Genomic DNA, 21,986 nt, shown 5'->3' with positions numbered 1-21,986 from the left:
CTATGAGATATCTTAAAAGTACGGAATGAATATACATAAACACGGAAGAAAATATTACGCATCTAGTTATGAAACTAGGCGTGGATTTCATATGCGACAAAGAACAGGCCAGTATGTATTTAATAAATAAGATCTATAATTTCATACTGAAAGAAGGTTATTTACAAATGCTATGTCACATGGTGTTGAGAGTTACAGAACGCCGCAGGTTGAGAGATGGCATGGCTAGGCAAAGTTCGCAGCCCTCTGTAGTTGAAAAATAAACAGTCTAAAAAAACAAAGGAATAGAATTGGTAATCAGGAACTGATTCTTGATTAAAAAATAGTGAAGTAGTAATAAATTGGAAAAAAGATGGGGCAGTTCACATGTAATGTGGAACAATTGCCATAACCAGGACTGACCTGTGTTAAAATCGCAAAGGGTCACCACTTTGTCAATTAAACTAAGTTGCTGTCAGCCATGTCTAGTGTCGGACAACACTCCTTGGACATTTTATCCAAGAAAGTACTGAGTCCTGGAGTGACTGAAGAATAAAATAAAAGTTAATGATGAAAACTAATAAAGTTAATGTATTGAAACACACCGCTGTATGGTTTTTTTAAAATAGAGGTGGAGCCCCTCCACGCCCATACCGGCATGATGGCCAACACAAAAGGTCTACTGCCATCTCTGCATAAGGGTGCAATGACCTTAGACGCTCTCACAGATCTTATCGACCAACTCCCCCGCCCATTTCTCCTCCTGGCAGACTTCAATGCCCATCATGTCCTGTGGGGCTCCACTTCTCTTTGCACTCGAGGTCGAACTTTGGAGAGCCTCCTAACATGTCAAGTGTTGTGCATCCTCAACACAGGTACTCCGACTCATTTCTCTACTGCTACAGGGTCATTCTCAGCCATTGACCTATCTTTCTGCTCTCCAACCCTCACCGACTCGGTTCACTGGGAGGTCATTGATGACCTTCATTCCAGCGATCACTTCCCTATCTGCATTCATCTCCTGGATGGTGTATTGCTGGAGCAGCAGCCACCATCGTGGATGATTGGCAGGGCTAACTGGCCACTGTTCACTCGGTTGGCTGTCTTTGACTGCCACAATAACGTACATGAATGGGTGGATCACATCACGCTTGTGGTCCATCATGCTGCTGACCTGTCCATACCACAGTCTTCTGGCACTCTTAAGCGGCGCCTTGTGCCTTGGTGGACAGAAGAGTGCCGTTCAGCCATCCGGGACAGGCGTGCGGCTCTTCGCCGATTTAAATGCCGCCCAACAGCGGTCAATCTTACCGCCTTTTGAATCGCGAGAGCCAGGGCACGCCGTGTCATTAAAGAGAGCAAGAAAAGGTCATGGCAGGAGTTCCTGGACTCCATCAACCGTTCCACTTGTTCCACAAAAGTATGGGAAGCCATCCGGAGGATTTCCAGTAAACATAGCCGTTTACCAATAGCTGCTGTCCTGAACCAGGGATGCCTCCAAACGACACCCAGAGCCATTGCTCAGACGCTGGTAGAGCATTTTGCACAAAGTACTGCCACTGCAAATCAGGATCCAGCGTTTCGTTGCTACCGTGCGACTTTCGAAAGAGCGACCTTGGACTTTCGGTCGAACAGTTCTGAGGCCTACAATTCCCCTTTCTCCGTGTAGGAACTTGAATCGGCACTTACTGAGACTTCTGACACTGCACCAGGTTACGACCGCATCCGGTACTCCATGCTTCGATATCTGCCAGCGGCATCAAAGGAAATCCTCCTCGAATGTTTTAATCTCATATGGCAGACAGGAGTGTTCCCCACCTCGTGGAGGGAGGCAATCCTCATCCCTCTCCTCAAACCAGAAAAGGACCGCACATGTCCCGGTAGTTATCGTAGTATCACCTTGACAAGCTGTGTCGGAAAGACCCTGGAACGGATGGTTAACTGGCGTCTGGTCTGGCTGTTAGAGACCAGACAGGTCCTTAGCCGCTTTCAGTGTGGATTCCGAAAATTTCGGTCCACGGTCGACAACCTGACCCCCCCTAGAGGCGGCTATTCAGCAGGCTTTTCTCCGTCAGCATCACTGTATTGGTATCTTCTTTGATATCAGTACGGCATGTGATACTACTTGGAGACACTGTATTCTTGCACAACTGCATCAATGGGGCTTTCGTGGCCGCCTCCCCATTTTCATTCGGTCTTTCCTGTCTCAGCGGTTTTTTCGGACCCGCGTTGGTAACACACTGTCTGATCGGTTTGATCAAGAGAACGGTGTCCCCCAGGGCAGTGTTTTAAGCGTTACCCTCTTTGCCATAGCCATCAACAGTATCTACATCTACATCTACATTTATACTCCGCAAGCCACCCAACGGTGTGTGGCGGAGGGCACTTTACGTGCCACTGTCATTATCTCCCTTTCCTGTTCCAGTCGCGTATGGATCGCGGGAAGAACGACTGTCTGAAAGCCTCTGTGCGCGCTCTAATCTCTCTAATTTTACATTCGTGATCTCCTCGGGAGGTATAAGTAGGGGGAAGCAATATATTCGATACCTCATCCAGAAACGCACCCTCTCGAAACCTGGCGAGCAAGCTACACCGCGATGCAGAGCGCCTCTCTTGCAGAGTCTGCCACTGGAGTTTGTTAAACATCTCCGTAACGCTATCACGGTTACCAAATAACCCTGTGACGAAACGCGCCGCTCTTCTTTGGATCTTCTCTATCTCCTCCGTCAACCCGAACTGGTACGGATCCCACACTGATGAGCAATACTCAAGTATAGGTCGAACGAATGTTTTGTAAGCCACCTCCTTTGTTGATGGACTACATTTTCTAAGGACTCTCCCAATGAATCTCAACCTGGTACCCGCCTTACCAACAATTAATTTTATATGATCATTCCACTTCAAATCGTTCCGCACGCATACTCCCAGATATTTTACAGAAGTAACTGCTACAAGTGTTTGTTCCGCTATCATATAATCATACAATAAAGGATCCTTCTTTCTATGTATTCGCAATACATTACATTTGTCTATATTAAGGGTCAGTTGCCACTCTCTGCACCAAGTGCCTATCCGCTGCAGATCTTCCTGCATTTCGCTACAATTTTCTAATGCTGCAACTTCTCTGTATACTACAGCATCATCCGCGAAAAGCCGCATGGAACTTCCGACACTATCTACTAGGTCATTTATATATATTGTGAAAAGCAATGGTCCCATAACACTCCCCTGTGGCACGCCAGAGGTTACTTTAATGTCTGTAGACGTCTCTCCGTTAACGTCTACAGTGAGGAGTCCAGTACAGTGCTCCTTATTTGTGGACGACTTTGGTGTTTTCTGTTCCTCCTCCAGTGTTGCAACCGTGAGCCGTCAGTTGCAGCTAACAGTGCGGCTGTTAGAGGAGTGGGCTGCAAAGACGGGTTTTCGGTTTTCTGCCGATAAGTGTGTTAGTGTTTACTTTAATCGTTCTCGTCGTCTTTTTACTTTGCCTGCCTTGCATATGGGGGATACTGTCCTACATTTTAGAGACACAGTGCAGTTTCTGGGCCTAATTTTTGACTCCAGGTTGTCATGGCTGCCACACCTACGTGACTTGAAAGCCAGAACGCTGAAGGCACTGAACATCCTCAAGTGCCTCAGCCACAGGTCTTGGGGCGTGAACAGGGCGCGTCTCCTTCAGTTTTATGGAGCTTTTGTGCGTTCACGGCTGGACTATGGGTGCACAGTATATGGGCCAGCGAGGCCATCTTATTTGCGGATCCTTGACGCTGTTCACAATGCTGGGATTCGACTGGCCACAGGTGCTTATCGGACCAGTCCCGTATCCAGCCTCTGTGCTGAGTCTGGCGAACCGCCACTTACCATCCGGCGGCAGCTCCTGCTGGTGCGCCAGGCTTGTAAGTTTCTTGCTGCTCCCAACTCGCCTGGTCACCGTCTTGTTGCCCATCCACCTCTGGACCGCCTTTTTTCATGCCGTCCCCGGGCTAACGTTGCCGTTTGGGATCCCTGTGCAACATGTACTAGAGTGGAGTCCAAATCCAAGGTTTTAACCGCCTGCCACACTGGTTACTGAAGAGGCTGACTTGCCAGCAGACCTGCCATCTCTTTTAGGCAACACTCGGACGAATGTGGCTGAAGTTTTAAATGTAAACTTTCACGGCCGGAAATATCATGTCCATTATAATTATCCGGGCTGTTATACCGTGGTCGGTTGATGAATTCTGTGGTGATTCCCAACGTTTCGTCTCCGACTGCGGGAGACATCTTCAAGGGGGTCCGTAGTTTGATGGAAGGTTCAACACACACACTGGCTCGCTACACTAGCGAGCCAGTGTGTGTGTTGGACCTTCCATCAAGCTACGGACCCCCTTGAAGATGTCTCCCGCAGTCGGAGACGAAACGTTGGGAATCACCACAGAATTCATCAACCGACCACGGCATAACAGCCCGGATAATTATAATGGACATAAAGTTTTAAAGTTCTGTGCCCTGTCAAATGTTTTTACAAAGATTTTAGGGAAAGGATTTTAATTTGCTCACTGTGTGACGAGCTCGCCCTTATTTTATGTATGTGGCCAGCCAATAACAATTTCCTGTGACATTCTTGTTGCTATGTTTCCCCTTTCCTTAGGTTTTACTTTCTTATGTAGCATTTTCCTTCTTTTCCTGCTTTCTTTGAGTGTGTGCTTTCGTTTTCTTAGGTCTGTCCACATTCGTTCCTTTTAATGTGTGTCACGGCGCTGATGACCTCGATGTTGAGCACCCATAAGCCCCAACACACCACCACCACCACTGCATAAGAGGTAGTATTCACTAAAGTGAGGTGTTGCAGGATGTGGGTACTGCGATGTTTGCGTACGTCTCGTTAGGATTAACCATTAATACGCGCTCATCTGGAGATAGATTGGTCGAAATCTGACTAAGGGTAGCGGTTTGAAGGGCAGAGGAAAAAAAGTGCCAAGGCGAGAGCCAAGGGAAAAAAACATCTGCGAAAGTTAGGTCGGGTGGTAAGAGCAGTAGCGGTTGTCTTGCTGCCTGCGATAGGTTGGGCAAGGATAGGCTTTTTTAGTATTGGGTATCATGCATGTCGATACCTTGACGTTGTGCGTTGGTGCTGCTCAGTGGCTGGCGCCAACAGTTAGGTGTGTTATCGATCTTGTGTCCGATAGGTCATATACCGGAGGCACAGTGTGAGGGAATGTTGGCAGATTGTTTGTGCGTCTGTGGGCGAGCTCGTCGGTGTCCCTGCTGTGGCCTGTTGGTCGGCTCTAATAGCAGCTGGTAGTTGCCAGTCAGTGTTGCTGATATGCAGGGGCTTACTGATGTTTGTCTCTGCGTATGTTAGTTTACCATAGGTGACTATGCCCTAGCTAGCAGTGTCTTTGGCCGCTTGTGCTTCCACCTGTGGTTGTGATCGTAGTTTCCCAGAGTGAGGATGAAAGGATTGTTAGAGTGTATCGAGTTCCTATATAGTTGTGTGGCGTGTTTTTTGAATACTTCCTTGAGGGTATCAAGGCGGTATTCATGGTGAAGATCCACGGTGTGTGTGTAGCGTGAAGCGTTGCTAATGATTCGTAGCACCTTGTTCTGTATGATCTGCAGGCGGCGCAGTCGTGTAGGAGCTGCATATCCCCAGACGGGAGCTGCGTACGTCATCAGAGGTCTAATCAGTGTCATGTATACGGACCTCGACACCCTCCTATTCAGTGTGCTTTCCCTGTTGAGCATTGGGTAGAGCTGTTTGAGCCTCGTGTGCGCTCGGTTGGCAACATATTCGATGTGGTCCCCCCATGTAAGTTTCCAGTCCAGCCAGACACCAAGGTACCTGACTTTCTCTCGGAAACGTATTGGGCGTGTATGTAGTGTTATTGGTCTGCAGTGTTGGTGTTTGCGCAGTAGTTTCGGTCTGCGTGTGAACAGAACTGCTTCGCACTTGTCGACGTTTACTTTAATACGCCATCGCTCCAACCAAGGCTCATCTGTTCTGAGTGCTGTCTGTATTCGTGAATTGATGTTCGACGGTTTCCAGTCTTGCGCGAGGATGGCTGTGTCATCCGCATAGACGGCTAACGTTGTGTTTTGTGTCGCTGGGAAGTCATTAATGTACGAGGTGCATTCAAGTTCTAAGGCCTCCGTTTTTTTTTCTCCGGACTGGAAAGAGATAGAAACATGCGCATTGTTTTAAAATGAGGCTGCGTTCATTGTAAATAGGTCCCAGAGATGGCGGCACCGTGCAGCAGATGGAATTTTACCGCCAGCGGCGAGAATGAGAACTGTTTTAAATACTTAAAATGGCGACGTTTTCCTTACTTGAACAGCGTGCAATCATTCGTTTTCTGAATTTGCGTGGTGTGAAACCAATTGAAATTCATCGACAGTTGGAGACATGTGGTGATTGAGTTATGGATGTGTCGAAAGTGCGTTTGTGGGTGCGACAGTTTAATGAAGGCAGAACATCGTGTGACAACAAACCGAAACAACCTCGGGCTCGCACAAGCCGATCTGACGACATCATCGAGAAAGTGGAGAGAATTGTTTTGGGGAATCGCCGAATGACTGTTGAACAGATCGCCTCCAGAGTTGGCATTTCTGTGGGTTCTGTGCACACAATCCTGCATGACGACCTGAAGATGTGAAAAGTGTCATCCAGGTGGGTGCCACGAATGCTGACGGACGGCCACATGGCTGCCCGTGTGGCATGTTGCCAAGCAATGTTGACGCGCAACGACAGCATGAATAGGACTTTCTTTTCGTCGGTTGTGACAATGGATGAGACGTGGATGCCATTTTTCAATCCAGAAACAAAGCACCAGTCCACTCAATGGAAGCACACAGATTCACCGCCACCAAAAAAATTTTGGGGGACAGTGAGGGCGTAATCCTTACCCATTGCGTTCCAAAGGGCACTACGGTAACAGGTGCATCCTATGAAAATGTTTTGAAGAGCAAATTCCTTCCTGCACTGCAACAAAAACGTCCGAGAAGGGCTGCACGTGTGCTGTTTCACCAAGACACTTGCACATCGAGGTAACGTTACGCAACAGTTTCTTCGTGATAACAACTTTGAAGTGATTCCTCATGCTCCCTACTCACCTGACCTGGCTCCTAGTGACTTTTGGCTTTTTCCAACAATGAGAGACACTCTCCGTGGCCGCACATTCACCAGCCGTGCTGCTATTGCCTCAGCGATTTTCCAGTGGTCAAAACAGACTCCTAAAGAAGCCTTCGCCACTGCCATGGAATCATGGCATCAGCATTGTGAAAAATGTGTACGTCTGAAGGGCGATTACGTCGAAAAGTAACGTCAGTTTCATCGATTTCGGGTGAGTAGTTAATTAGAAAAAAAATCGGAGGCCTTAGAACTTGAATGCACCTTGTACAGGTTAAACAAAATGGCCCCTAGGATGCTCCCTTGGGGTACTCCAGCTTGGATACCGTGTTGTGTTGATTGTTTATCCTGCACGTTAGTGTTGAAACATCTATTCGTGAGATATGAGTGTATGAGACGTACGAGTCCGTCCGGGAAACCAGTTTCGCTTAGTTTGCGTATGAGTCCGTTGTGCCAGAGACGATCGAAAGCCTTTTCGATGTCTAGGAACACGGCCCCTGTGGCTTTGTTCATGTTGTAGCCGTGTGTTATATGTTCGACTACGCGTAGGAGTTGTTGTGTTGTCGAGTGGTGATTCCTAAAGCCGAGTTGCTCCAGCCTTAGGGTGTCGTTGGCGATGCAATGCCTAGTGATACGTTTTAGTATTACCTTCTCAACAATCTTGCTGAGCGAACACAGCAGACTGATGGGTCGGTAATTTTGTGGGAGGGAGTGGTCTTTCCCTGGCTTCCTGAACATCAGGACCTTGGCCGCCTTCCAAAAGTCAGGGGACTGTTGGTGTGCCAGGATGGCATTCGTTAAGTGTGTGAGGTATTTTACGGCTTTATCCGTGAACTCCTGGAGGACACGGTTTTGAATGCCATCAGGCCCAGGGGCTTTTCTAGCGTTGGTGTGCTTGATAGCCCATGTGATTTCATTTGTGCTAGTATGTCTTATTTCGTTGCGCGAAGGCTGGGCTACAAGTCGTGTAACCTCCTGGTCTGTTTCAAGTGTGAATGCTGGGTCTGAAGGAACCAGATTCGGCATGAAGGACGCTGCAAGTGTTGTGCCCATAAGCTCTGCCTTTTCCGTCGCGGAGTAGGCTGGGCCGTCTGGTCCTTGTAACGTGGGAATGTAATGTTTCTCCCTGGTGAAGTGTCTGGCCAGCTGCCACACGCCAGGACATGTGGTATCCAGCCCAGCGAGTTTCTGTCCCTATTGCTAGTTTCTGAATGTTTGTATTTTATTCCGTATTACGCCCTGGAGTCTGTTGACGTGCAGTTTACAGAACGGGCGCCTGGTACGCTGCCAGTATCTCCTGAGGCGGTTCCTCATTGAGATAAGGCCCAGGATTTCCTGGGGCAGGGCCGTCGAGTGTTGTCTTGGTGTTGTAAATGGAATGGCGTCAGTCATTGCGTCTTGGACGGCAGTTGTGAGAGCCTCCACAGCCCCATCGATTTGCTGTGTTTTGTTAATTTCGTGGGTGTCAGGAATGCGACTATCAAGCGTTTCCTTGAACAGTGTCCAATTCACACGCTTGTAGTTAAGCATCCTGCGTGGTTCGATGTCCTGCAGTGTCTCTTCCATGTGCAGTATTACCGGCATGTGGTCTGAGTCCAGATCGTTTTCAACCTTATGGTTGAGTGTGCATGTGATGCCCTTTGAGGGCTATGTCTAACATGTCTGGCGTATGTCGAGCCTGTGTAGGCACGAACGTGGGAACGTCCGGCCCAAGTATAATGAAGTTTCGGCCTAGTGTGTGTTCGTACAGTTTCTTGCCGTTGGAGGTTCGTATTCGTGAGTTCCAATCAGGGTGTTTTGCGTTGAGGCCTCCAGCGGCAATTACCCGTGGTGCTGTGTTGAGTACTGTGCTGATATTGCGTGTTACTATGTTTTTGGGAGGATTGTATATCAATACCAGTGTGGTGTTGGCTCCGTTGAACTTGACCCTGACGGCCATAGCCTCTAGTCTTTCAAGTGCTGGGAGCTCGATGTTAGTGTGTTCTATGTCTCTGTGTATGATGATTGCCGTGCCGCCTCCCCTCCTGCCATCCGCTCAGTCGGTACGATAGACACAATACCCTGGGATGTTTAGTTGTTTGCGAGGCGTAAGCAGTGTTTCGTTCAGAAGAGCGATTCGGATACCCTTTCACTCCATGAACGCGTCCATTTCGGCTTTTTTGCTTGCGATCCCGTTGGCATTCCAAAACAGGATCTGTGAAATTGTGTTTAAGTCTATGTTTCGGGGCTGGTGTGGTGTATTATCCAGGTAGTAGTGTAAACAGTGTTGTGATAGTGGCTGGGAAGCTAGTCCAGTTGAGCGTGCTCGACATAAACTGCATGAAGAGTTGTGAGACACACCCCATAATCTTCATGACTATTTCGGTGGTCGTGCATCCGGGGAATAATGTTTCCATTATTCTCTGGAATGTTGTCGTAATGTTGGTCATGTCGGCCTGCGAGTTATTGGTCGTGTTAGCGGCTGCTTGTTCCTGTGTTGGCGTCTGGTGAGGGATGGCCTGTGTGTCGGCTGTTCGTGTGGCAGTTGTGGGCGCCTGTGTATTCTCTGTGGTGAGTGGGTGTGTTATGTGGGTTGTTGAGTTGGTGTCCGGGTTGTGTTCGTGAGTGTTGGTGTCCTGTTGTCTGTGTACTTGTTGTGGTGTGGCCGTGTTCCTCGTGCTGTGGCTGTTTCTCCTTCTCCTCTTCTGGCGCTGTGGTCGTCCCTGTGTAGGTGTGTTTTCTGTAGCCTGTGGTGGGCTGCAGTCCGTGATCTCAGGGGGTAGGGTGGTGTTGTTGCTGGTTTCGTGTGGTGTGCCCGGTGCGGGTGTGGTGTCAGGTGTTGTGTTTGTCTGTTGTGTGTCTGTTGCTGGGGGTGTTTGCTGAGCGTGTCCTGAGCTCTGGGGCTCCTCTGATCGTCCCGTGCTGCTGGGGCTGCCAGCGACCACTCCAGCGAAGGATATTCCCACTTCTTACTGGGCGTGGGGGCGGTTTCGGAACTGTGATGGCGGTAGGTTTGGCATGTTTCGCTATTTTGCGCTTCAGAGCTGCTTTGTAAGCAATGCACCCTCTGTAGTTCGCCGGATGGGCAGCACCACAGTTGGCGCACTTGCGAGGTGCTGTATGGGGGAGTTTGCAGCATTAGGTCGTGTGACCGCCAGCACAAATGCGGCAGCGGGGTGCGAGACTGCATCTGATACCCGCGTGCGCAAAGCGCTGGCAGTTATGGCATTGTTGGGGGGTGCGCGGCGTGTTCTAGATCTCTACATTGATGACCAATGGAAGAAATATAACTTCAGCAGGTCGCGGGACTTGGCCGTGTCGGCCAATTCCGCCATTCTGGCATTCGGTTTACCCGAATGCACTCCCACCCGAGAGCAGAGAGTTCTTCGTGTACTGTGTCGGTTGGGGTCCGCGAGTCTATTCCCTTTATCACGTACTGCTGTGTTTTTTCCAGGACTGTCCTGTACGTGAAGTGCTCTACCTTCCTTTCTTTAAGAAAGTCCAGTAGATTTGAGTAATCTGACTTGTTCGCCACGTACAGTGCGGCGTGTTCTCCAGTGAGCTTAGAGAAGTATGTTATGGGGTTGTGTTTATTGTTAAATTCCTTGTTTAGGAGACTTAGGTCTCCGTAGTTGTGTATGATGACTGGTGGGAAGCCAGTCGCGGTATTGTTTGTGTTCTGTGTAGTTGCTTGTATATTTGTGGTTGCTGCAGTCGCAGGGTTGTTTGTGTTGGTCCCTGTGTTGCCTTTGTTGTTGGTTCGCGATGTAGATGGTGTTGGCAACAGCACTCGGCCGTTGCCTCTTGAGTTTGTGGGCTCACGGCCCGTCTTCGTCTGTGTTGGTTGTGTCCTCCGTCTGCTCTGGCTCCGGTTCCGTTGGTGCCTGCGCCGCCAGAGGTGAAATAGGGGGCATGTCCTTCGGTTTATCAGCAGGTGCCTGTGTGTGTGGTGTGGGTGTTTCTGTCTGTGTGTGTTCACTGCCCATCAGCTCTGCGATCAGCTCCTGCTGTTCCGTGATCTGTTTGTCCTTCAAGGCAACCTGCTCTTGGAAGGTGGACAGTGGGACGGAAATGATGGCGGGAGTAGCCGGCATTTCTGCCTCTTGTGCTGCAGCTTTTACTGCAGGTAAGTGGTGGGGAAGCACAGGAAAGATCGGACATCTTTGCTGTTTCGGGAGTTTTTATTTGGATAGGGAGGGATGCACGACAATTTTGCTCTTTTCACGAAGCGACAATATTTGTTTTTTCGGTGAAAGTGCTATGTATCGGTTTCCTACAGAAGAGGGGTGTCCCTACGACCTGTCTGCGCGGATTGCAATGTGCAGCGCAAGAGAGCGCGGGTTGAAGAGAGCGGCCTACAGTGTGCGGGGTTATCGGACGTGAACGGGTCCCTGACACTGAGATTACCCTATCAAAGAACGGGAGAGTCCCGCTGGGGAGGTTTGCAACCGAAGTTGCAGGAAGTTGAGCCAAAACTCTTGCCACTTAGCGCCCGGAAGCATTAAGCAGCTTGCGCTAGTTCGTGCCGCTCAGTAGAGCGTCACCGGCAGCTACGCCAGTTGCAGCTTATTTGTGACCACTCCGAGGAGCTATCAACGGGCAGCTACGCCAGGTGCAGAGAGCAGCGTTCCACTCGGGTCGGCTGCTCGACGCAGAAGACTTCAGCATTTTGTACTGCTCCACCAGTACTGGTGTTGCTGAGAGGGCCTACAGGGAGCCATCCACAAGGCGCAGTCATGGGCTCTAGCCCACAGTTTCCAGTTTTCGGTTGCGAAGTCATGTGTAATGCACTTCCGTTGGTGTCGTATTGTTCATCCAGAACCAGAACTTCAACTTAATGATGGTCCACTCATTGTAGTGGAGACATATCGATTTTTAGGACTGGTTTTCGACACCTGATTGACTTGTCTTCCTCACCTTTGTCAGTTTAAGCAGAAGTGCTGGCAGCTCCTCAATGCCCTCTGCTGCCCAAGCAACACCGGGCTGCAGATCACTCTACGCTGCTGCAGCTCTACAGAGCCCTTGTTCAATCCCGCCTTGACTATGGGAGTCTGGTTTGTGGTTCGGAGGCACCCTCAGCGTTGCGTTTACTCGACCCAGTGCACCACTGTGGCATTTGCCTGGCAACAGGAGCTTTTAGGATGTGTCCGGTGACCAGCGTCCTTGTGGAGGCCAGAGTCCCTCCATTGCAGGTTAGGCATGCACAACTGCTGGCCAGTTATGTTGCACATGTTCATAGTTCTCCTGCGCATCTGAATCACCGTCTCCTTTTCCCACCCATGGCTGTTCATCTCCTGCATCGGCGGCCCAGGTCAGGGCTTCCAATTGCAGTTTGTGTCCGATCCCTTCTTTCCGAACTGGAATCCTTCCTTTACCACCTATACTTGAGGTCCATTCACATACACCTCCATAATGTACACCTAGTCCACGACTTTGCCTGGATCTTTCACATGTCCCTAAGGACTCAGTTGACCCTGCGGCTCTCCGCTGCCATTTCCTCTCGATTCTTGATACGTACCGAGGCCACGATGTGATTTACACTGATGGCTCGGTGGCTGATGCTCATGTCGACTTCGTGTATGTCCATGGAGGACATATTGAACAGCATTCCTTGCTCGTTGGCTGCAGTGTTTTCACAGCCGAGCTGGTGACTATATCTCGTGCTCTTGAGCAAATCCGTTCATGGCTTGGGGAGTCATTCCTTCTGTGTACTGACTCCTTGAGCAGCCTACAAGCTATTGACAAGTGCTACCCTCATCATCCTTTGGTAGCGACCATCCAGGAGTCCAATGAACTAGCCAACAGGCTCGCCAAACAGGCTACATGAAAACCGCTTATGGAGATCAGCTTCTCTCCAATTGACCTGCATTCAGTACTACACCCCAAGGTTTTGCAGATTTGGGTGACAAAATGGCATACCTTCGGTATGCACAACAAACTGCGTGCCATTAAAGAGACTACGAATGTGTGGCAGTCGTCCATGTGGGCCTGTCACAGGGACTCTGGTTCTCTGGCGGCTCCGCATTGGCCACGCTTGGGTGACCCATGGCTACCTCCTGCGCCGTGACGGCCTACCTTAGTGTCAGTGCAGAGCCCGGCTGACAGTGGCCCATATCTTGGTGAGTTGTTCTTCTTTGGCTGCCCTGCGATGGACTCTTCAGTTACTAAACTTGTTGCCCTCAATTTTAGCTGACAACGCCTCATCGGCTAGTTTAGTTTTATGTTTTATACGTGACGGTAGGTTTTATCATTCTATATAAGTTTTAGCACATGTCCTTTGTCCATTTGTGTTCTGCGCTCTAATCCTTTTAGGGTGGATGTTTTATGTGTTGCAGAATGGCTGGCTTTTCCCTTTTATTCTCGTAGTTGGCCAGCCAAGGTCATCTGCTCTCTTGTTTTTTACCTCCTTCTCCCTTCTTCTTGCTTCTCAGTGTGGTTTTCTTATTTCGTCCATAGTAGTGTTGGTTGTCCTTCTGTCATTCTTCTGGTTCTTCCTTTCTCCTGTTATTGTGCTGTACATCTCCTTTTTCTTCTTTCCCTTGTGTAATTATTTTACTTGGTCCCCCACAGCTGTTTTAAACCAACCAACATTCTGGGGTTATCGTGTGTTCTGTCTGAACTGTGGTGGCCCAGGGATGGCATCTGTAGGAATCTCTACTTTGGTTCGTACAAATGTCATCAGTGAATCGATTCCCCTTTGTACATCGTTCGAGGCAGTAGCAGTGCTGGTGCAAACGAGCTCAGAAATTACCATTTGCAACATTTAACTAACCTCCAGGCATGCCACTTACATATGTTAAATTGACCACATAAATCCAAACACTTTTCCCTTTTTCTCATACTTGGGGACTTCAATGAACATCACGTCCTGTGGTGGAGTGTACTGTACTGCTGGAACTGCCATTGCCCTTTCTACAGCTCCCCCTCTCCCCCATAGCTGATAATGTAGTGGACCAAAGACATTGCAGTAGATATTAAAGATTGAATCGTTGCATCCTTCACAGACCAACCTCACCACTTTTAAGAAACTTCGTGCTAAGGCTTGCTGTAATCGAACAGAGTTAGAAGGGGTGCTGGAGTGCTATGTCTCCTCCCTGGAGAAATATGGCTCTTTATCTCAGGTGTGGGCCAATCCCCATAGTCTGATAGGCTGCCAAAGATCAACAGCTGTTCGGGGTCTTGTCCTGTAGGGTGGTCCTTCTACTGATTCATCAGTTCTTGCAGAATACTCTGTGACCCACTTTGCTACAGCATTCCTCTCCTCCACCCTTGGTTGGCTCATTGTGCTTTCACGAGTTCGTTCCTCGTGCTCATGGGGCCCCAAGCTATTGCAGCCCATTCTTCCTCACCTTGCTGCATTTCCTTCCCCATGCTCCTCCCCTCCTGTACTTGCTCCTTCCCCTCTGCCCTCTCCTTCTCCTCTCACAGTGTTCTTAGTTATGTCGACCTTACTATCGACTTTGTTTCTTGTATCCCTTCCAGTTTTGTTCCTCTTGCCATTTCTTTTTCACTTTTCCTTTTTGGCATTTTTGATCCCCCTTTTGGCTTTGACCTCCACTACTAAATTTTGTGGCCATAATGTGATCCATTTGGGGAAGAATTCACTCCATAGCATCTACAATGTGGATTCCTCTCCCCTTCCTTTCCCTCTTCCTTCTCTGCCATAGCCATCCCCTTCCCCTCCCTGCTGGGTCTCTAGTACGTGTACCCAGTCTGTGGTGCGGCTTTTACATATCCGTTTGGCTGAGCCCCCTGACAACACAGGTATCACACTTCTGACATCTGAGCTGTTGCTTCACCACTAGGAATGGTTACTTGTCATTCTGGAACCTTGTAACTCTGGCGATAGTTACCATTCCAGATAGCACTTGCTATGGCTGGGTGGTAGCCAAGGTGAGAGCTCCTGATTGAAGTGGGTGGTATCAGGGTGGATGCTTTGCATATGAAACATTTTAAGCTGGAAAAAAAAACTGGCCTTTCTTCTCAGGATATGTCTTCAGTTGGTAATGGATCATTTAATGCTGCTGCTTATGAACCTGTGGCCTTTCCTTCCGTGGCTACTCCCTGAGAGGAGGACCAGTCTTCCTGGCTTGGGGTGAAACATTTGTCCCACTACCTGGTCTACACCAGGACTGAGGGGGACACTGTCACTGCCACCAAGCTGTTATTTTGTGTGGAACATACTGAAGACAAGTTTGGTGAAGTGGAGTCTCTTGATAATATGTGGTTGTCTTTGCTGTTGATCAAAAGTACTACTGCCATCCAATCCGCAACCCCTGTGCTTGTGACCATCATGGTGACAATCTAGTGTCTGTGACTCCTCACCAGTCTGTGGATATGGCTAAGGGGTCAGTTTTCATAGGGTCCTCATCCTTCAAATTGAGGAGGAACTCTGGCCCAATCTGGAACAATGGGATAGTCATTCTGTTCGTTACGTTTGTAAAGATCCTAAGGACAATAGCATCAATACCGATACCTTAGTTCTGGCATTTGAGGGAAACACCCTCTCGGAGAAGATCAGGCTTATGGTTTATCGCTGTCACGTGAAGCCATATGTCCTGCCACCCATCAGGGGTTCCCAGTGTTCGCATTTTGGGATCAGAGGACCCAATATGTGGGGAATGAGGATGTCCATTCTATGAGGGGAGCCCCTGTATTGTGCCACCTGTGTGTTAATTGACACAACGGTCGCTCTCCACACTCAGTTTATAAGAAGGAAAAGGAAAATACAGGAGTATTAAGTTCCTTGATCATTTTTCGTGCACTGAGGCTCATCAAAAATATGACCGTCTCTTCACTCTATGTCTATGACATCTAACATTGCCTCTGTTATGTCCTTTCCCCCTCCTCCCTCCTTATCCTAGTCCTGACAGTCTGTGTGCCCCCAGGTTGCCCACTCTCTCTGCTCCTGATGTCACTGAAGCCTTCTGTCTCTCTCTCTCTCTCTCTCTCTCTCTCTCTCTCTCTCTCTCTCTCTCTCTCTCTCTCTCTCTCTCGGTCCTGTTCTACGTGAACTACGAGAGAGAGGAGGAAGAAACATAGTTACAAGAAAGAGCCTCTCTGGTGTCCCCAGAGGTGCTGACTCAAGAGTCTGACCTCTTATTTATGGATGTCACCCCATCTTTGTTAGTGATGGATGATGGCCCAGCTTTGGCCCAATTGTCTCCCTTTCTGCATTTATTTAATAGAATTGTAATGGATACCAATGTCAACTTCTGGAATTGCAGTCCCTTATTTTCTGTTACTCCACAGCTTGTGTCATTCTCCCGGAATCTCATTTTACTTGCTGATGCCCACTCACTGACTGTTGTGGGTTGGGTTCCTTGCTTTCTATCAGAGTTGGATTGGCCCTTTCAGGGCCTCAGGTGGTGTTTGCACATTGGTCCATACAGATTTTGTGTATACATGGATCCCCCTTCATACTACATGGAAGCAGTTGCCATCCAGGTCCACTTGGACTTTATGGACATTGTTTGCAATCCCCATTTCCATTCTGACAGGCCACCTATGCCTGCTGCCCTATAATGCAATTCCCTCTCCATTCCTTCTCCTTGTGGATTTTAATGCCCATCACCCCCTTGTGGAGCAGTGTTTTTTCATGTAGTCAGGGCTCCTCATAGACTAGTTTCTTGTGGACTATTATATGTGTCTTCTTAGTGATGGTTCCTTTATACATTTTAGTGTCGCTTATGGCCCTTTCTGTGCTGTCGCTCTTTCGCTCAGTTCTCCTCCCTTTTTCACATCATTACACTGATTGCTGCGCAATTACCTCTGTGGCAGCAACCACTTCTTGTTGATTCTCTCTTTCCCTTCCCTCCGACCAATGGCCAGGTTAATCTGCTGGCTTTCCATCACACTGATTGGCTTCTTTATACTGCCCTGGTCATGTTTACCACCTATTTGTAAGGTCGTATTGATGAAGTCATCCGTGACATGTCGTGTAAGATTATTCACACTGCCAGCATTACCATCCCACACTGGACAGGCCTCATTCAGTGCTGTCTAGTCCCATAGTAGAGCATAGCCGCTGTCATCACCATCCCTGATTGCCGTCGAGCCTTGCAACATCTTAAGCGGCATCCATCCTCCGCCAGTCTTATTACTTTTAAATACCTTTGTGCCAAAGCATGTTATTTAATCAAACGGGGCAAACAGATACCTTGGGAATGCTTTTTGTCCCCCCCCCCCGCCCCCCCCCCCCCTCAGGTTCTTCTGTCCCTTCATCACGGGTGTGATGAAGGCGAGGTGTAGCTCTCCACTTATGTTTAGGCGTTGTCGGGCGGAATACTACAATTAGCCTTCTACTGAATGGAATGTATTCTGGCCCCCTCTTCTTCCCATGATTCAGCCCTCAGCACTGATTCTTTCGATAACAGATTGCTTAAACACCTCAGTCCTCCAAAGTGACAATGCTGTCCAATAAACTTGGTGCAATTAAGGGGCTCCTGCCATGTGGTGTTCTTCATTCCGCCTTCCCCAGTGGGAAGTTACCACCCTCTGCCATCTTCATATTGGCCATTCGAGGTTGACCCATGACTTTTTTTACTCAGTAGTCCCGCCTCATTTGTAGTTGCGGGGCATCCCTCATCATGATCCATATTTTGCTGGACTGCTGCCACCTTAATGGGTATTAGTGGACAATTCTTGCATGGTTACATCTGCCTCCTCTCCCCCTTTCTTTTTTTGAACAGCCTTTCAGCTTTGCCTCTTAGCTGTCCAGGTTTCCTGCCTTTTTTTGTATATTTTGTCTGGTCTTTCGTGTCATTTTTCCCCCATTTTCCTCTATCTTCTTCCTCTGGTGTTGTCCTCATTGTGTTGTGATCATGGTATGGTGCGGGGTCTGGGTGGATCGGCGGCAGTGCTTGGGCCCCATCACATGTAGTGCCTCTGGGGCACTCCCTGCTCTCGCCCCCCCCCCCCCCCCCCTCTTCTGTTCCCTCCTTTTCTTTGCTGTTGCTGCCATCACGATGTTCCTTCTGCCTCTTTGTTTGCCCACTTTCTTTTCTGATAGAGTGGGCTGTGCTACTGGTGTTGTTCCTCCCTTAGTTTCTGCCACATGGGATCCTGAAACCAATGATCTCACTGTTTGGACCTTCGACCCATCCACCCCTCCCCCTCCCGCCCCAACTGCAAATTGACCAAACAACTAGTTGCATTTGGAACCCTGGCTTTACCCTCTATCAATTTTCTGAACTCAAAGTTTGTGAACTACCATTCCCTTACAGCCTTTCATCTTGCGTTCTGCCTGGATTCAATGGAAATTAGTTTCCTCATCTTCCTTCTTTCAAAATTGCCTCCTCCCTCCCTTCATTCTACTCTGTTTATGTATTATACTTCATTTTTATCTCTCTCTCTCCTTTTTTTTTTTCATTGGCTGTTCTCTTTTTCGTATCCCACCTCTGCTTCTAATTACGTACACTCCTCTGTTATCTTATAACTCAAGTTCTAACATGGTGACTGATATAGTTTCAATCCTTCTGATGCCTTTTCATTAGTGTTTTCTTGCCTTCATCATGCATTGTGTGTCCCTCTTAAACTGGATGCAGAATGACTTGCATTATTTTTTCCATCTCACTTAGTTTTTGTTCTCCCTTTTCTGAAGAAGGAATCCATGGTTCCAAGAGGCAGGAATACTGTTTTATCTGTTCAACTTTCTGTTGCCTCTATTTAATTAGCAGCATCAACAACAAACAGCTAAGAAAAGCATCTAATGTTGTTCACGAGATCGTTTATATGTTTTTGGGTTGTACCGAAAGCTGCTTGCACATCTGACATTTTCACTCCATTAAGAATGACGTGCCGAATTCCAACTGTTAAGAAGTCCTGCATCCAATCACAAAGCTGGTGCAACATACTCTAATCACAAATGTTGTTTGTTCACCTGGTGACTACTGAACGTATGAAATGCCTTGTGTAAGGTAGTGAACATATCGATCTGGGTGCTGTGACCTGCCTTCTGGATGTTTCGGTTGAAGATAACGTGCTGAGTTTCTCTAGATATCTGCCATTACTACATTGCTCTGTCTCTAATGGCCTCACCCTCCGTTGGTTGTGTTAAATCGTAATCATCCATCCTTCTGTATGAAACATAACGTGTGGCACATGTGCTGGATTTATGTATAAGGTAGTTCATAACTTTTTAAAATGTCAGCTGATGCTCAATGCCTCCTCTGCATGGTGGGTAACAATCTATCCAATTTATATTGTAGTTTTTAAAATGTTGCGTAGTTGCAAAGAAATAGTTGAAAACCTCTTTAACTTTTGGTCCCAGTAATAGTTCTTTATAGTTTTGTGAACTATATTCATAAGTGGAATTGCTACCCATTACAGTGTGCACATTTCTTGTTAATGACTTTCTTTTCAGAGAATTTCCTAGAATATACAGGTACAATTGTAGGTATCCACTGTGCAAGGCATATTTAATTTTGCATTTTTCTCATTTTTTTATTTATTATGATTATTTTTATATTTTTTTTCTTGCAGGCTCCCCACATGTGAAAGATGGTAAGGGCCAGAAGCAACTCAGCATTAAATCATTATTTCCTTCATCCAAGAAAAATAATACAGATGGAACAGCTGAAGAGCGTATGAATGTAGAGACTGGAAGCAGCCAGTTAACAAGTGTTGTGAAATCTGAAACAAAAGAAAACTTTGATAGTAAGTGTTTAATGTTCATACATGTTGTTTAGTATTGTGTTCAGTTACAATTAAGTTGGACATAAATGGAATCTATAGTGAAGGTACTGTATCAAACCTGTTTGAGATCAAAAGTTTATATGGATCTACCCCTATTATTGGTGATGTATTGTGAATTGGTATGATGTTTTCATTTTAATATCTTAGACACAGTACACCATGAGGGCATGCATGGCCACTGAAGGCTACTGAAGGAAACTCTTTAAATACCATGTAATACTCATGTCCTTGATTTGAAGTAATTTAGACTAGTGTTGGTATTTACAGTGGCATATACTGATAGTTATGAAATGAGAATATTGCTTGGATGTGCATTTTCCCTTAAGCTGACATTGAGCTGTGTGGGCTTGATAGCCAATTTCCTTGCTCTGGGATCATCTTTGCCTCTTAACTTTGGACCTTGCGAGTGGCACCCTCGCTAGCGATAAAAGCGTGATGTGGGAAGGTTTTTGGATCAGAGAGGTCGGTAAGGAACTAGAATTTTTTATCCTAGCGTGGTTTGGAGCTGATGGCTATGTGGAGTTGTTTTTGATTGGTTCAATGCTAGCGGAGGCAGCACAGTCTCTTGGTGTCTTAAGGAGCGGAAGATCAGTCCCATCCTGCCAATGCTAAATAAATTGTCTGTGGCTCTTGTCTCTCCTCATCCACCTCTTTCACCTTATGGTGAGTTTTGTGTTACCTTCACACATAATCAACCCCACTGAAATCAGGTTGTTTGTTACGAATGTTGTTTATTGAAGGCCGTTGACTTGCCTGCTGCCCCCCCCCCCCCCTCTTGTTTTAAAAGGAAACCTGTACTTAGGAATTTTGTTAAGCTTGCTCGTTACGTTAAATGGTTGCTGATGGTAACGACGACACCCCCCCCCCCCCCTCCCGTCCAAAGAAAAGAGGGAGGGGATGACCACACCATTGTACCTGGTTATGTGCTGTTTATTTGAAGCTGTTTTTCTTTATTTGATGCCAAGCTCTGTAAGGCTGTGATACCACTACAGCAGATGTGACATGGGACATAGTTCCTCATTCCATTGCAGCCCCCTTAGCAGACGTACCTAACTCGCATTGGTTAGAAGAAGAGGAACCATTCCAGAGTATTCACAAGTTTTTTCAACATTTACAGTGGCAGGGAAAGCAGTATCACCTTGGAGGTACTTGCTGGTGTGGAAATCGGAATGAATGTTTGCTGGGCTTGAGGGACAACATCCATTGTCAGTAAAACTGATCATGTGACTGTGTCAGATCTCCTGATTTTCACAGTGTTAATACTTAGGACACATCTTTGTATATATCATGATGCTTTGTTTGATTTGTAGTGACCCAGCTAATTGTCAATTCATGTTATTTTATTTCTGCGTAAATTAAATCTCATCTGAAAGTGGGACAGTGCAGTGGTGCAGTGATTAACAGGATAAAATTGTAGGGCAAGACAATCCTCTCAATTGCAGAAGTTGTGATTAAATTGTTGTACTTCTTGTGTCTGTGTGTCGTGTTGACTACTGTTTCAATGTTTCTCATTGGACAGATCTTCTGCACCAGGGTGGTGTTATCCAAAACATTAATTTCCTTCTTCCTGAAATAAGATTCAAAAATTATTTCCTTCTGTGCCTACAACTCCCCCTTGCCTGATGGCTGCAGTGTTTTCACGGCCGAGCTGGTGGCTGTATCTCGTGCTCTTGAGCACATCTGTTCATGCCCTGGGGAGTCGTTTCTTCTGTGTGCTGACTCCTTGAGCAGCCTGCAAGATATTGACCAATGCTAGCCTCGTCATCCTTTGGTAGCGACCATCCAGGAGTCCATCTATGCCCTGTAACGGTTCAGTCATTCAGTGGTGTTTGTCTGGATCCCAGGTCACGTCGGATTCCCAGGGAACAAACTTGACAACAGGCTACGAGGAAACACCGCTTATGGAGATTGGCTTCTCTGCAACTGACCTGCATTCAGTACTACGCCACAAGATTTTGTGGCTTTGGGAGGCGGAATGTTATAACCTCAGTATACACAACAAAATGCATGCCATTAAGGAGACTACGAATGTGGGGAAAACCTCCACACGGGCCTCTCGCAGGGACTCCGTGGTTCTCTGCCGGCTCCGCATTGGAGATGCCTGGGTGACACACGGCTACCTCCTGTGCCGTGATGACCCACCTCAGTGTCGGTGCAGCACCTGGCTGAGATTGGCCCATATCTTGGTGAGCTGTCCTTTTTTGGCTGCCCTGGGACGAACTTT

General features: G+C 47.6%; 1 protein-coding gene across 1 annotated transcript in view; it reads left to right on the top strand.

Annotated features, from left to right (window-relative positions):
* The window catches only part of LOC126191247 (DNA (cytosine-5)-methyltransferase 1-like), a 253,242-nt gene that overhangs the window by 15,220 nt on the left and 216,036 nt on the right, over positions 1-21,986 (top strand). The window contains exon 3 of the mRNA XM_049932057.1: positions 19,550-19,723. Coding sequence (XP_049788014.1) covers positions 19,550-19,723 — 174 coding nt within the window. The remainder of the gene's footprint in view (positions 1-19,549; positions 19,724-21,986) is intronic.

The sequence above is a fragment of the Schistocerca cancellata genome, chromosome 6 (genome assembly GCF_023864275.1).
Source record: "Schistocerca cancellata isolate TAMUIC-IGC-003103 chromosome 6, iqSchCanc2.1, whole genome shotgun sequence".
Lineage (NCBI taxonomy): Eukaryota > Metazoa > Arthropoda > Insecta > Orthoptera > Acrididae > Schistocerca > Schistocerca cancellata.
Note: the sequence above shows the minus strand (reverse complement) of the source record. Positions and strands in the feature narration are given on the sequence as shown.